Below are 17,778 nucleotides of genomic sequence, written 5' to 3' on the forward strand. Positions count from 1 at the left end.
CAACAGGAATGGATGAAGGCAGCACGTATGAATATATACATGTATATATATGTACATGTCTGTGTATGTATATGTATGTATATATTGAAATGTATAGTTATGTATATGTGCATGTGTGGGCATTTATGTATATACATGTGTATGTGGGTGGGTTGGGCCATTCTTTCATCTGTTTCCTTGCGCTACCTCACTAGCGCGAGAGACAGCGATAAAGTATAATAAGATATAATATAAAGAGTAAGTAGAGTGAGATTCAGTATAGGTATTGTTGTGATATTGTTTTCCTTCATCAGCTGTATAGATTAGTACATTTGAATATTTCTTTAACGTGTCATCTTATATCTTACATCACTACAAACACCATTTCAACATATCCCTAGACCCTCCATGCCATCAGTGCAATTGTCTTAAAGGAAATGCTGAGCACTTACCACTCAATTGCCCAGCACTATCTATACATAGAAGCGCTCGCTACATCACAACAGTTTATGACTCTGTAACCACTGGACGTGGTGAGCTTCTTGAATGCTGCAGGAGCCTCATAAAGATAGACAGGACGTCTGGGTCAGGAAGGTACGGTAAGGTAAGGTAAGGTAAGGTAAGGTAAGGTAAGGTAAGGTAAGGTAAGGATCATACATATCCCTGGGGATAGGGGAGAAAAAGTACTTCCCACTTATTCCCTGCGTGTTGTAGAAGGCAACTAAAAAAGGTGGGAGCAGGGGACTGGAAATCCTCCCCTCCAATTTTTACTTTTCCAAAAGAAGGAACAGAGAAGGTGGCCAAGTGAGGATTATTCCTCTGAGGCTCAGTCTGTTCTTGATGCTACCTTGCTAAACTCCTGTTCCCCATAGGATCCTGTGTAACCCTATGAAGAACTCAGTGTAAAATGATACGTCTGTTACTTGACAGCCAATGACTGTGATGTACCATGTTTACTCTTTCCTGGTATTTGTTTTACATAATTTCTTTTAACAACTCATCTTGTATTTAGACCACATTTGATAATAGAGAATGTGACAGTAACTCATTTGCATTTAAGTTTTTTCTCATGTATGATTTTATTTATTATTTATTTATTATACTTTGTCGCCGTCTCCCATGTTAGCGAGGTAGTGTAAGGAAACAGACGAAAGAATGGCCCAACCCACCCACATACACATGTATATACACGCATGTCCACACACGCACATATACATACCTATACATCTCAAATAAACATATATATATACACACACACAGACACATACATATATACACATGTACATAATTCATACTGTTTGCCCTTATTCATTCCCGTTGCCACCCCGCCACACATGAAATGATTTAGTGATTATGAATAAAGTATACAAGGCAGCAGAATCCATAAGTTTATTCTCAAGAATAAAAGGAAGCCATCCATAGTGTTATCAGTTGTGACTGGTGACACAGTCAAAGGTACTGATTAACAATTTTCCATGCACATCATCCCCAGACTTTAACAGCCCCATCAATGCATTTTGAAATCCTGACAGCATTATTGATTTTATTGCCTCACAGTGTAAACCTAGATAACTTGCCATGGTCTTGGATCTAGGGCTCAAGAGTATCCTTAATGCTCCAGGTATCCTTTTCCTCAGCTAAGCACAATACACGTAATCATTGATTACTCCACACATATTTTAATTTTCACGTGTATCCTTGTTTCAAAAAAGATGTTTGTTAGGCAAACATTTTCCACTGTCATGTAAAGTTAACAATACTTACAGACATAAAACTCATTAGAATTAGGAATGCAGGATATACTTTATTTCAGTACATTAAGTGCTGTAAACCTTAAACAGCAGGACAAATGTATATTTGACAGTTACAAAATAGACAAAGAATAAGGGCCTCAGATTTTCTGTTTCTCATAAGAAATTGAAAGAAATGTATATACTGTGTAATTAAAGGATATTTACAGATAATTGAGTCAGCATAACGTATGTTTCTGTGGTATAGTGCTAGAATTAATGCAAAGGCAGTGGAGGAAAGGTGAAGGAAACAAGGATGGGCAAATTACATATTCTGTTAGAACTTATAAGTGTTATTGAAAGAAAAACATAAAAAACTTAAAGGATATGTACACAACATTACTTTAGCTTAAATACCTCAGCAGACAGAGGTAGAGAAGGAAGATAAGGAAGGGTGTGCTATGAACCTCATTACACAAATTCACAAAATGGTACATCTTTTTTTAAGATTACTGTTTACATATTCACAAATATTTACATATATTAGCACCATTTACATGTATATTTGTTTCAATCTAATCCATCTATCTGTCTGTATCTGTGATGCTCATTCCCTCAAGGAACTCCCATCAAAGGGGTGCCTGTTGCAAAAGAATTTCTTCTAGAGGTTGAAGAAGTACCTATAGTGATCAAGGCAACAATTAGCAGTCATACAAATATCATAATATTGATAGGGCATTTAAACAAAGCTCATGTAACATAGTGTTCATTTTTCTCCTTGCCCGTAGCCCATCATGCTATCTTTAAAACCTCTTCTAATGTTCAAATTACTCTTACAGCCACCGCTGAAAAATTTCATGTTTCATGACTTGCACTGCAAGTCATTATGACTCCTGCCATTTAAGGATTAAATGCACAGTTACCAGGTAACAGTTCTTATATTGGCAGTGAGATCGGTCTGTCTGTGTGTGTTATCTTTGATTGTTCATATTTTATGTGGTTAGTCAAGTGCATGCAAGCAAGCTCCTTTTTATGAAAATGGCTATTGTAGATTCAACTTCAGTAAGAATGAGATGTGGGGATTCATGATCGTAAAGCTCCCTTTCTATATACACAGGTAAGTTATAAGAATAAATGAAAAATGTAATAAAAACACTTAAAAATGTAATAAAAACCACTTCACCACTACTGTGAGGCTTTATAGTGTAATGGTAAGCAGTATGACCCATGTATATTACATGCTGGTGTTCAAACTCTACTCAGGGCAGCTGGCCTAGTCAGACCCATCTTTCAGCCTCCTTTTATGGCTGGTACCCAAATGCCATTAGCAGATACATTTGTACAAGTACCTGGGAGAACATCTTTTTATCTACCTAAATGGGCATGAATGTATGAGAAATTACCCTCTTCAGCCATCATTAAGCATATGAGGTTGATAGATGTTTGTTTGCAGTAACTTAATCACCACATAGTTATCTTCCCAGCTCTTTGACATCACGGCACAGAAAGGATATGGCAGTGCATTCTAATCTGCCACTGTTGCTTCACCACTCTTTGGTTTGCTTGACCTGATGTGTGGATTATGTCTGTAGTCTGTTGAACGCAAGTTAACTTCTTGGTCCTGGTTTAGGTATATGTAGGAGTTACCACCTTGTGTGGTAGCCCCTGGTATACATACCTGGGATTCTTAGCATACCTTGAGGATCTTATTGAGGCAAGGTATTGTAATTCCTGAGACATCAGTGGGGGATTTGAGAAGAAAAAGAAACTAGTAAACCATACTTGTAACCAGAAAGTTCCTTTGCTTTGGCTGGTTATACTGATGATATACTGATGATATGATTGTAAACTATTTGTGGTGGCTGGCTCTTACAAGTTTTGTCAACCAGGACAAGTCCTACTTAATTCCCAAGTGGATCTTTGCATGGCTAGAAATGGACTGGATCTCTTATCCTGGCTTTCTCCCCAGGCCAAAGTTCAAGATTATACAATTGCTGCATATGTAATATGGTCCCTTACCTTGATGTCTTTATGTTAACCAGAGCAACTTAAGGTAAGTTTTACCACTGCCCTGTACAATGACATGGTAAGAGTTCAAACCAAAAAGCAACTCTTATCAGGAACTTCTGAGATATTAAGTCTGGTGGACTGATGTAAAGAACCTCCAAAATCCATGCTTTGGAGACCTCATCTACTTCTTAGGTGATTTGGATGGATGCATGAACTCAAGGATGGGGCTTCCATTCTTTAGAAGGTCTTTAGGTGTGGACCTTTGGGTAGAGTCACAAAAGTCTCTTCTTATTAACAAACAATAACTGTTGTTCCATTGTTTTTCATCTCTCAGATTATCTTGAGTCCATGGTGTGGAAATTTATTTATGATGGACAATACTGTGGTTCTTGGTGAATAGAGGCTCATGCAGATCCTTGCCCCTTTTGGAATTAGAGAAAAATATTTTCTCTGGCTTTTTACTTTAAGCTTCTTATCTCCAGAGAGTATGCATTGCATGTGCTGAAGCCTTGTCTGAATCATACCGTATGTCAGCAAAAAAGATTCTGGGAAGGAGGGTTTCATTTGGATCCATTCCATTAAAGTGGCACCTCAAGTGGATGTCTGCCACCAGAACCATTTTGTTGCCATTGATGCATGTATCTATCGTTTTATGCGTGGATGCAGTTGTAACAGACACACTGTCCTTGAACTGGAATACCTGAAACCAGATTTAACTTTCTCTGCAGTAACATCTGGGAAAAGTTTTTCTCAATCTACCACTATCACAATTTCAACTACCCATGATCTTTTATGCCACCTCAGATTTTATCCTAGACCTTAGTCTTAAAGTCCTGGATTTTTCGATGTACACATGCAGTCCTCACACAGATATTCAGGCAGGGGTTTTTGATTTCCACATACAGTTCTTCTCTAACACTTCATCCAACAGAGGTTTAGAGAAAACCACATTGATGTTATTTTATGTAGGATTCGTCCATCTACTTAAATACAGTACCATTTCTTCTGGAAAGCCTTTCAGTCTTCCTTGATGAATTTGATGTCTCAGACACAACTCAAGCCTCGTGTTTCAAATTCTCTGTAGACTTGTTCATGGCAAGACTATAAATGCCTTGAAGTACCCCTATCTCTGGGTTTTGGTATTAATCATCCTGGCCCTGTTCGAGATAAACTGCTCCAGTCGTTCTTTCTGAGGAGACTAATCACTTCTCCACTGCAACCCGAGTGGGAGCTTTCAAATTTGCAGATATTTTATATCTCATAGTTTTTCTAATAGCTTAGCTCAATGTTTCCTAAAGAAAATTCTTTTCTTTGTAGCCTTGGGTTCTAGAAGTAGAGTTAGTGAATTATATCCTGTATCCTGACTCAAGAATGTCTCCTTTTTCATAATCTTTTTCATGCATATAATGGCAATGAATGAAGTTAATGAATTTAGAAACAGCTATAGTTTCATCAACCCTCAGAGGCCATTGCCAGTAGGAATTCATGCTTTATGCCCAGTTAAATCTCAGAGAATTTTTTACTTCTCCAGAGATTATCAAAGGAAAATTTTTTGTGAACCCTGGAACCTTGAAACCCATTCAGAGAGAAATATCTGTACATGTATCAAGAACTTTCATTGGGTCAACTGCAGTTTTAAGATAGAGGACATACTTTATGGAATACTCTGAGGAATTTAGCCTCTATCTAAGCCTTCTTCAGAAACCTATCATGGTAACAAATTTGCAAAAAAAGAGCGTTTAGCATTAGTCTAACATATTCATTAGACAGTACTTTGCCTTATTCATATGGATCTCCCCTGGACATTCTTCCTCGGGTGAGACGGAGTACAGTGTGACCCTGATTCACCAGTGGAGGTACATTTTCTGCTGTTGGGTTCATTTTATCACAGTGTTTCCCTAAGCCCTCCTACTTCTTGTGAGTATTCTCTTTTGCTCACAGGACTCAATGCAGAGATGAATTATGTAAGCTTTGAAATTTGGAAAACCTTTTTTCTGAGTTGGGATTCCAAAAACATTTCTTTTTTCTATTCACTCAACCTTACTTTTGCATTTCCCTTTTTTCAAAAGTTCTTTCTCAATACCAAATGTAACTCCTTTTGGGCTGACTCCAGCATTTTAAAGCTACTGAGCAACATGGAGTGAATAGGCTGATGATGTCATGTCTGTGGCAGTTTCTGATTGGTTGAAGGCATGCCTAAAGAGAACAAGCTGCCACTAACTAGCTAGGGAGATAATGACATAAGAGGAGAGCCAATGTTTCCTTGTCAGAATGTTAGAGGGTGTCTTCACCCCAATTATTCCTAGGGGATACCATGGAGAATCTTTTATGGTTATCAGGAACTGCTTGGAGAAAAAAAGGTTTTCATATTTCAAAATCTAAATTTTTTCTATCTTTTTTTTGAGGAGGAAGAGTCAGGAAATGGTACAAGAAAAGTAAATTTCCATATAATACTGAACAAAAAAAGCTTCAAGCTTCAGCTAAAAGAGATGTAGATATTACTGATTATCCTTATGTGATGATTATCTTTACGTGTTAGGGTGATCCACTACAAGTAGCTTATCAACACCGTCTTGGGCCCACAGTTAACTTAATGTGTTGCTGTAGATTGCTGTTGGTGGTTGGTGCTGTTAGTAAAATAAAGAGCACAGTATATTGGGAATTAAGCTCATTAGAAAATGTACAGTATTTCAGCTTAATTATGGGGTAAATGGATGGTTGTGGTCTGGCTTGGAACATAACCACTGAGTCCTTGATTTAAGTTCCAAAGAAATGACTAATGAATGGAATTTAGACCTCCACCTATTTGTAAGTCATAATGAGGAAGTTAGTGGTTGACTTTTGCCATGTAGGTCTCAAACTCCATCTGTGTGGATTGTTCCCTCATTTTTTCATCTCTCTTCTTGTGAGCTTGTTGATTTTTCTTTTTCTTTTTTTTGTCAATTTCTTATCCAGTGAAGCTATCATTATCTTCCTTTCCATTCTGTGATCCTTAAAGAACTTTCAGTCATCATTAATTTTGATGCACTTCAGAGCATCTTGAGCTGTTTTATCAGATGATCATATCCATGGTCATTAAACCCTTGCAACTTGAACTTTTTTGGATGACTTTGCTTGTACCATCTGTTTTTCAAATTCATGTAAGTGGTGCAGAGTATGTCTAGTTTTGTAATGACATCTTTCTTGATGTTTGGGATCCCTGGGATTTCCAAGGTTTCCTCTACGAACTATGTTGGTGGTCCCTTTGTTTGCAAATCTGGGTTCTTTGATCTGCACTTGTGGCAGATGCTATAAAACTGCCTATTTAATTGGAAGCTGACTTTCAAGCATCTCTTTTTTGTACATTTGCCCTATCAGCCAGAATTGAGTTGCCTTTCGTGTTGTCTTATTGACTGGTTTGTAACCAGTCAACAGAGGAAATATATGGATTACATGAGTGTACCAAATTATCTTCACCACTGGAAGACTTGTTACAGAATTTGGTATTACACTCCTGATGATGTAATTAGAACAATGTGATATTCTCAAAAATATATGCCTACAAGAAATGTAATGAATTCTGAGACAATATGCTAACGTTAGACATGCCCACCTGCCTGACTCAATCACTTTGGCTCATGCCAATTGAGTTAGCGTATGTAATTACCTCAGCTCTCCACATCAGGTAATCGGTTACATAAGATCATTACGCTATTTACCCCAAAAAAGAAAAAGTTTGTGTAGGCACAACCAAACAGTTAATTCTTGAGCATGATAATGTGATATTTCAGTCTCTTCCACAAACAATAATTTTACTGTTGAGATGATTTTTTGCATGGGGTAATACCTGCCATATAGGAACAGAATGTAAAGGCGGGAGCAAAGAAATTAAGTACCTTGTAACTTTGGACCCCCCTAAAATGTATTGTGTATATATATTTTACAATATTTGACTTATTCTGGAAGTATTCATCACTATTGGAACATCCCATGATAATGTGTGCAATACACAAAAACTCATTTAGGCCAGTTCTGATAAGATTATTTAGTTGTTGATATCTAATTTTCCTCATGTTGCTGCATCTTTTTGTATCTGTTTCGTTATTCATTTATTACAATAATTATCATTGTTTGTCCATGTTTATTGGTTGTTTACTCAATTTTTTTTTCAGTGAACTCTACCAAAATTTTGAAAAGATTTTTCACATTTCTTGAGATAATTACCAGCAATATATTTTACTTCTAGGATGATGAGTAACTATGAACTGTATAACATTAGCTGGTTAGAGGAGTTGGAATCATTGAGATTCCTGTGTAATCTTTTTTTGAAAGTTTGCATGGTTGATTAGATTTTATTTTTCAGTACAAAATAAGCTAGATTAGGGTGAGTTGGGGAGAGTTAGGTAACGTTAAGTTAGATTGGCTAATTTCACTCGGAATCAAGGACCCAACATAACACAGCCTGTATTTCTGTGTACTTCATTAATCTATTCTCAGTTCATTGGGATGGATCTGATGCATAAGGCTGCAGGATCATTCATATACATCAGTAATCCATGGATTTGCCATACTTATAAAAATGCATCTGACCCATTCATGTTTCATCTTGTGAGACCAGTTTTATTTATACCACCTTCATACAAAAAGATGCTTCTTAATACTAACATCCTTTAATCTAGTATATTTTGCAAGGAAAGTTGAATTTCCAAGGAATCTCAATGATTACATATTTTCTTCTTTAAGGCAGTTGGTCTACCGGTCAAGTGATGCATGTATAGTTAATGATTACCATTGATATTTTGATAGAAATCTTTTGCAAGGATGAACAGCTTTTCTTATGATTAGATTGTCTTATCCTCATTGTTATACACTTATTTTTACACAGAGTGAAGGTGCTCCCACTAGTATAGGTCACTCCCCGTTGAAGGTGCGTCACTCTTTAGACCTTGGCGTGGATCGCAACAAACTGCTGACTGAAGAAGGACATGCCACGCCACTTGAAGTAAGCTGCCATTTATCTGTGATTAATGATACTCAATGATACTGCATTGCATTATACAGACCTCTAGATATTGAGTTGTTTAGTTAAAGCTGCCTTTTGTATTATTGTTGTTATTGATGCGATTTAGGATTGTACACTTTTTAGGGTCAGACTTGGACATATGCATGTCACTTCCATTTGCATGGATTCAGGCTTATGCAGTTTTATTATAATGATAGCAGATTTGCTCATGTGGGGAGTGATTTGCACATATTAAGGTTGAATGGCCAGGGTCTGGGTTTCATCCGTTGCTTTGTTGTAATATGTTGAAGTTTTGTGGATATTTCAGCACAGTGCCCTAAGGTGCCATCTCATGTTTTATTATTTATGTTCTCCAAAATATTGATAACTGATTATCATTATGTTTTATCTTTCATGATTAATCTTTTTTTGTTGTAATCATTGTCATTTACTGATAATTTGTTCATAACAGCAAAACTATAAAAGACTGTATAATTACCATTGGCAATAGTCCGTTATGGTGTTGTCAAAGTCAGGTAGATATTGGCAACATTGCCTCCATTTTTGTAAGAAAACCTTCTCCTTCGTATTGGTCAACATTTGATGCTGATAGAGTCAACTTCCATAACATCACTCTCCGCAAGATTTGAAGACAATTCATCATCAAATAATTCGGGATTATCTTTTGCCTGGTTCTCTAAATCTAGCTGAAAGCCACAAAGTTCCCATAAGATAAACTTATAAAAATTTGCTTCCATTGGTATGGCTGGAGGATAACTGACTATGGTGAGAAATTATCACACATTTCCACCTCAGCCACTACCCAGGTTTGATGCATTCACTTGAAATTGAGGCATAAACCTCTTGTGTTTAAACATCCATATAGAGGGATCACTCAGCCTGTGTAGATTTCTGTTGGAGGCATTAATGGGTTAAACACTGCCACATAGATATTTAAACTTTGGTGTATTGTTAAAGTATTTAATTCTTCACATTTCACATTAGTTGATCTGAGTGTTTACCCTGTAACCCAAGCACGTGATCCTCTGAAGTAACTCTGTGTACATGGAGATTGGTTCTTCCAGTGTTATTATTTATTGAAAATCACTACTTATAATCTCTTGGCAAATGCAAATATGATGGCTGTCTTTGCCAAATGAACTATATATAATATTGTTTGTTAACACTGCATAGTAAGGTTAGGGGCCTGGATGGAGGGAGGCATGCAGTCTTTCCACCATAGTTATCTCTAGGTAACCACACATTGCTGTGTTTCTACATGCTACAGAGAGTTCAGAGGTGACACCTGTCATCTATACATGTCTCTTAGAACTCAGCAAAAGAAGCATGGGATCCTTCTGATGTAGGAGAGAAAATTCAGCTTGCAAATGGTGTGAGGTTTGCCAGCACTAAGTGCTGACAACTGTTACAAAAGTAGTCCAGAAAGGGTTGATAAAAAAGAAGTTTTCAGTGAATCTTATTATACTGTGTTCACTATCCCCAACTTTTCACCAACCTTGCTAGAGCTGATTAGGTCCCTATCTATTTTAAGGACTGAATGTGAAATGCAGTAAACCCTTGATTTAACAGACCCTAATTTAATGGATTTCAGATTTATGGGACAAATGACAATACATTGCAAATTTGAACAAATAAATTAAAGAATCTCAAAGGCTATAACATACACATTTTATATTGCACTTGTTTTTGGTAACTTCCATCACCTCACCGTCTAGATTGGTTCCCTGTCTGAGGTGATTTCCTTGGGTGTGCCTCATCTTCTGAAGAAGGTGAGCAGCCTTGCAATAACTTTGGATTTTCCCACGTAGGTTTGAATCCTACTCACAGGAGAGGGACATCCTCACCTGTATCTCAGTCTGACTCCTACCTACAACTGCCTGATGAGTGTTTCCCTGGTGCCAGATGCCAGCCACCCATCTTTCATACCACACACTAAACCCTACAGTGATAGAGGTGTTAAAAGAAAGCATGCGAACTTAAATATGGCACAGAAATAGGTTATATTTGAGTTAATGGACTATCGGCACTAATGAACATCCCTTCCCCCTAGTAGTCCGTTAAATTGAGGGATTACTGGACTGTTATCGTACATTTATTTGATCATGCAACTTTTGGAAATAAAAGAAATTACACAGAGAATTGTCTAAGTTTGTCAGAAGAGTGCAAATAATATTTTTGATAGCAGGTCTACTGATAATGGAGAGGGGGGAAGGGCTTGTATGAAACATCAGGGAAATGACCTTTGTTTCTTGCCAGTAAGTTTGTTGTCTCAGAAAGCCATACTCATATTTCACCACCACCGCTGCCACCACCATCAACAGTAAAAGCCAGCAATGTCTGTGGGAAGCATGATGATAGTGATAGTGCTACATTTGCTAACAAATGTTGACATTTCTAGATTTCTTTAGGTGTGTATCAAGTCCCTCCTCCTTTGAGGTTAAGCTTTCTTAAGCTCATATGGCTTTGTCCATAGAAGAAAATTGTAGGTTTGGAAGGATGAAAAATTATCATATTTCATCACTGCTCATTACTGCCCTATGAGCATGATTTTACTTTTCTTACTCCACTTTCATTTTCAAAAAAGCCACTTTTTGATATTGGACAGTAACAGACCACAGGCAGTCACCTGAAGTCAGCGAATGAATTTACGGAGTGGTCACTCAGCATCATCTAACCCTGTGAACAAGCATATATCAGCCTCATGTTTTTGTATGAATGTTGAATATTTTTTGTGAATGTATTGCTGTGGATACAATTTTTATTCTTTACCCACCTACCAAACAAGTGCTTTCTCAGAAGCTCATAGGGCTCTGGCTATTGTAGAAAAAAGGTTTTTCATTTTTCAGAATAATCCTCAATGTTCAGAACTTACATTTATTTCACAGAGTCAACTTTGGGAATATACTGGCAGCACTCCCAACATCCTTCATCCAGTTTTCCATGGCCTGATGTTAGATTGGCTGGAATATGCCTCGGAGTTGGATGAAAAGGGAGAACATGCAGTACGTAGGGAACTTGGAGAGAAGGGAGGAGAACACGCTGTTAAAAAACACACCGTACATATTACAACAAGGTATATATATATATATATATTTTTTTTTTTTTGCTTTGTCGCTGTCTCCCACGTTTGTGAGGTAGCGCAAGGAAACAGACGAAAGAAATGGCCCAACCCACCCCCATACACATGTATATACATACGTCCACACACGCAAATATACATACCTACACAGCTTTCCATGGTTTACCCCAGACGCTTCACATGCCCTGATTCAATCCACTGACAGCATGTCAACCCCGGTATACCACATCGATCCAATTCACTCTATTCCTTGCCCTCCTTTCACCCTCCTGTATGTTCAGGCCCCGATCACACAAAATCTTTTTCACTCCATCTTTCCACCTCCAATTTGGTCTCCCACTTCTCCTCGTTCCCTCCACCTCCGACACATATATCCTCTTGGTCAATCTTTCCTCACTCATTCTCTCCATGTGCCCAAACCATTTCAAAACACCCTCTTTTGCTCTCTCAACCACGCTCTTTTTATTTCCACACATCTCTCTTACCCTTACGTTACTTACTCGATCAAACCACCTCACACCACACATTGTCCTCAAACATCTCATTTCCAGCACATCCATCCTCCTGCGCACAACTCTATCCATAGCCCACGCCTCGCAACCATACAACATTGTTGGAACCACTATTCCTTCAAACATACCCATTTTTGCTTTCCGAGATAATGTTCTCGACTTCCACACATTCTTCAAGGCTCCCAGAATTTTCGCCCCCTCCCCCACCCTATGATCCACTTTCGCTTCCATGGTTCCATCCGCTGCCAGATCCACTCCCAGATATCTAAAACACTTTACTTCCTCCAATTTTTCTCCATTCAAACTTTCCTCCCAATTGACTTGACCCTCAACCCTACTGTACCTAATAACCTTGCTCTTATTCACATTTACACTTAACTTTCTTCTTTCACACACTTTACCAAACTCAGTCACTAGCTTCTGCAGTTTCTCACATGAATCAGCCACCAGCGCTGTATCATCAGCGAACAACAACTGACTCACTTCCCAAGCTCTCTCATCCCCAACAGACTTCATACTTGCCCCTCTTTCCAAAACTCTTGCATTCACCTCCCTAACAACCCCATCCATAAACAAATTAAACGACCATGGAGACATCACACACCCCTGCCGCAAACGTACATTCACTGAGAACCAATCACTTTCCTCTCTTCCTACACGTACACATGCCTTACATCCTCGATAAAAACTTTTCACTGCTTGTAACAACTTGCCTCCCACACCATATATTCTTAATACCTTCCACAGAGCATCTCTATCAACTCTATCATATGCCTTCTCCAGATCCATAAATGCTACATACAAATCCAATTTGCTTTTCTTCTAAGTATTTCTCACATACATTCTTCAAAGCAAACACCTGATCCACACATCCTCTACCACTTCTGAAACCACACTGCTCTTCCCCAATCTGATGCTCTGTACATACCTTCACCCTCTCAATCAATACCCTCCCATATAATTTACCAGGAATACTCAACAAACTTATACCTCTGTAATTTGAGCACTCACTCTTATCCCCTTTGCCTTTGTACAATGGCACTATGCACGCATTCCGCCAATCCTCAGGCACCTCACCATGAGTCATACATACATTAAATAACCTTACCAACCAGTCAATAATACAGTCACCCCCTGAGTGGGAGATGTATAAAAGAAAGAGACAGGAGGTCAAGAGAAAGGTGCAAGAGGTGAAAAAGAGGGCAAATGAGAGTTAGGGTGAGAGAGTATCATTAAATTTTAGGGAGAATAAAAAGATGTTCTGGAAGGAGGTAAATAAAGTTCGTAAGACAAGGGAGCAAATGGGAACTTCAGTGAAGGGCGCAAATGGGGAGGTGATAACAAGTAGTGGTGATGTGAGAAGGAGATGGAGTGAGTATTTTGAAGGTTTGTTGAATGTGTTTGATGATAGAGTGGCAGATATAGGGTGTTTTGGTCGAGGTGGTGTGCAAAGTGAGAGGGTTATGGAAAATGATTTGGTAAACAGAGAAGAGGTAGTAAAAGCTTTGCGGAAGATGAAAGCTGGCAAGGCATGTGTACGTGTAGGAAGAGAGGAAAGTGATAGGTTCTCAGTGAATATAGGTTTGCGGCAGGGGTGTGTGATGTCTCCATGGTTGTTTAATTTGTTTATGGATGAGGTTGTTAGGGAGGTGAATGCAAAGAGTTTTGGAAAGAGGGGCAAGTATGAAGTCTGTTGGGGATGAGAGAGCTTGGGAAGTGAGTCAGTTGTTGTTCGCTGATGATACAGCGCTGGTGGCTGATTCATGTGAGAAACTGCAGAAGCTGGTGACTGAGTTTGGTAAAGTGTGTGAAAGAAGAAAGTTAAGAGTAAATGTGAATAAGAGCAAGGTTATTAGGTACAGTAGGGTTGAGGGTCAAGTCAATTGGGAGGTGAGTTTGAATGGAGAAAAACTGGAGGAAGTGAAGTGTTTTAGATATCTGGGAGTGGATCTGGCAGCGGATGGAACCATGGAAGCGGAAGTGGATCATAGGGTGGGGGAGGGGGCGAAAGTTCTGGGAGCCTTGAAGAATGTGTGGAAGTCGAGAACATTATCTCGGAAAGCAAAAATGGGTATGTTTGAAGGAATAGTGGTTCCAACAATGTTGTATGGTTGCGAGGCGTGGGCTATGGATAGAGTTGTGCGCAGGAGGATGGATGTGCTGGAAATGAGATGTTTGAGGACAATGTGTGGTGTGAGGTGGTTTGATCAAGTAAGTAACGTAAGGGTAAGAGAGATGTGTGGAAATAAAAAGAGCGTGGTTGAGAGAGCAGAAGAGGGTGTTTTGAAATGGTTTGGGCATATGGAGAGAATGAGTGAGGAAAGATTGACCAAGAGGATATATGTGTCGGAGGTGGAGGGAACGAGGAGAAGAGGGCGACCAAATTGGAGGTGGAAAGATGGAGTGAAAAAGATTTTGTGTGATCGGGTCCTGAACATGCAGGAGGGTGAAAGGAGGGCAAGGAATAAAGTGAATTGGATCCATGTGGTATACCGGGGTTGACGTGCTGTCAGTGGATTGAATCAAGGCATGTGAAGCGTCTGGGGTAAACCATGGAAAGCTGTGTAGGTATGTATATTTGAGTGTGTGGATGTATGTATATACATGTGTACGGGGGTGGGTTGGGCCATTTCTTTCGTCTGTTTCCTTGCGCTACCTCGCAAACGCGGGAGACAGCGACAAAGCAATAAAAAAAAATTATTCCCTGGGGATAGGGGAGAAAGAATACTTCCCACGTATTCCCTGCGTGTCGTAGAAGGCGACTGAAAGGGAAGGGAGCGGGGGGCTGGAAATCCTCCCCTCTTTTTTTTTTCCAAAGGAAGGAACAGAGAAGGGGGCTGGATGAGGATGTTTCCTCAGAGGCCCAGTCCTCTGTTCTTAACGCTACCTCGCTGACGCGGGAAATGGCGAATAGTATGAAAGAAAGAAAGAAAGAAAGATATATATATATATATATATATGGGGATAGGGGATTAAGAATACATCCCACGTATTCCCTGCGTGTCGTAGAAGGCGACTAAAAGGGGAGGGAGCGGGGGGCTGGAAATCCTCCCCTCTCTCTTTTTTTTTTTTATAATTTTCCAAAAGAAGGAACAGAGGGGGCCAGGTGAGGATATTCCAAAAAAGGCCCAGTCCTCTGTTCTTAACGCTACCTCGCTATCGCGGGAAATGGCGAATAGTATGAAAAAAAAAAAAAAAAAATATATATATATATATATATATATATATATATATATATATATATATATATATATATATATATATTATCCCTAGGGATAGGGGAGGAAGAATACTTCCCACGCATTCCCTGCAGGGTGGTCCTAGTTTAAGTTGTATAACATGTTGGTCTTACTTCATATATTGAATAGATTATTGATTTTATACACTTCTGCTTCTGCCACCTTAGTGAGGTAGCATCAGGAACAGACAGACAAATGGATCATTTTCACTCATTCTTTTTTAAGCTATCATGCATAATGCTCCAAAATCAGAGCCTGCCATCCACAGCCAAACCACACAGACTAATCCATGGTTTCCTTTGACTGCTTCATTACTGGTTTGCATATTGACACCATCTCACCCCCTGTATACCACGTCAGTCCAGTTCATTTTATCCTGTGCTTGCCTCTTACCATTCTGAGAATCCAGGCCCTAATACATATCTTACAGCTTCTTCACTCCTTCCTTCCATCTCCTCCATGTTCCTAACACTTCATCTACTTTATTTAAAAACATTAACTGGTTGGTTACAGTATTATGAGTTTTATTTCTTCCTTAAACCCCCCCCCCCACCACCACCACCACCACCACCACCACACCACCACCACACACACACACACACACACACACACACACACACACACACACACACACACACACACACACACACATCCATCCAACTCTCATTCTTGATAAACTAATTTGAAATCCATGTATTTTTATTTGAGTTTCCTTTAAGGTTATAAACACTGCCTTTTGTTTTTACATATATATATTCACAAATACAGAATCTGCATACACTCAACTTTTTATTTTATGGTTCCTTTACAGACATGCAGTACCCATTTTCATTTCTGAACTACAGAAGTGGGTGTCACAGCATTCCAGTGATACGTCCACAAAGATATTTGAAGAAACCACAACTGAGGGAGAAGTGCCTGTTTACAAGTTGGTGGAACCAAGCAAGGTTGGTGATTTATTCAGTTTATTTATGTATTTATTTATTTACTTTTATTTACACAGTAAGGTGTCCTTCTTTGACCATAAGTCTTTTGTATTCAGATTTTATTGTTGCTGATGGCTGGTAAGTGTATGTGTGGAAATGACACCAATGTTGTGTTCTTTGTGGTCCTTCATATGGGGAGAAGAGGAGATTAAGAATAGTATCCATGTATCTTTTGCAATATGTAAGAAGCAGCTATTAGGATCAAGAGTAGGAAGCTGAAAACCCTCCTTTCCTGGGAGCAGAAGAAGGAGCTAAGCAAGGAGTGCTTCTCAAATTCGTAGGCTTGGATGTTTGATGTAACCAGGATGAGAAGGGCGAGATAAGTATTGTGTTTAGGGAGAGGAACCTGCATGCTTTGGCTCTGAATGAAACTTTGTTAAAGGGGAAAGGGGAAGAATGATTTGGAATGTCCAAGAGGTAAAGTCTTGGGTAGTTAGTGTAAAAGTCTTAGCTTTGTTGGGATTGAGTGAACGGTGTATGAAGGAAATAGTGTGAATAATGAATATAAATGTACTTTCAGTCATTAATTACCACATATGTCCTTTTTTTCCTGTTTAGTTTAGGATGGCACTTGTTGACTCTTCCTTCAACATTTCTTTTGGTAATCTGTTTTTCGTACTTGCAAATATTCAAGACTAATCACATAATTTGAAACAATGCTAAAAGATTTTTGCATGAGGTTTTGGCATGCATAAAAGTGAAGTGGTTGCCTTTGGTGTTTGTTCAGAAATGAGAGTGTTATAAAAGACTGTAGGGTATGTATTTCCTTGCTAAAGATTGAAGGGAACATAAATGGCTGAATATTGGTTAAGAGGTTGGAGATCACAGCTGGTTGAGTATGAGATGAGCTGGGATGCTTTATAATTGTATGTTGTGTTGTTTTCTGGTCTTCACTGAAACTTTGATGTGAAATAAAGTTGAGAAAGGAAGCAAAAATGGATGCAACTATTACTGATATGGAAGACGATAATCACAAGCCAAATGTGTTAAGATTATATGGAATAGGGAGTTCAGGTTGATATTGTGTGAAAGGTCTCTTTGGATTGAATGGTTCATTTAAAGCTGAAATCAGAGTAAGAGAAGGATACTTTGCTTTCGTTTATGAGATCTTTATAGTAGGTGTATATAGGTGTAGTGGTTGGCCATACTGTTTGGTGTGTTGAATTAAAAGACTGATTGGAGGGAGTAAAGCTACAGTTTAGAGATAATGCATTTATTTTTGATATAAGGTAGTGTATTTA

The 17,778-nt window shown here is 38.7% G+C and overlaps 1 protein-coding gene across 1 annotated transcript in view; it reads left to right on the top strand.

Moving 5' to 3' along the window:
- The window catches only part of LOC139761194 (KICSTOR complex protein SZT2-like), a 388,469-nt gene that overhangs the window by 264,028 nt on the left and 106,663 nt on the right, over positions 1 to 17,778 (top strand). Inside the window, exons 53-55 of the mRNA XM_071685224.1 lie at positions 8,584 to 8,700; positions 11,607 to 11,794; positions 16,363 to 16,498. Of these exons, the coding sequence (XP_071541325.1) occupies positions 8,584 to 8,700; positions 11,607 to 11,794; positions 16,363 to 16,498 (441 nt within the window). The remainder of the gene's footprint in view (positions 1 to 8,583; positions 8,701 to 11,606; positions 11,795 to 16,362; positions 16,499 to 17,778) is intronic.

Source organism: Panulirus ornatus, chromosome 39 (genome assembly GCF_036320965.1).
Source record: "Panulirus ornatus isolate Po-2019 chromosome 39, ASM3632096v1, whole genome shotgun sequence".
NCBI lineage: Eukaryota > Metazoa > Arthropoda > Malacostraca > Decapoda > Palinuridae > Panulirus > Panulirus ornatus.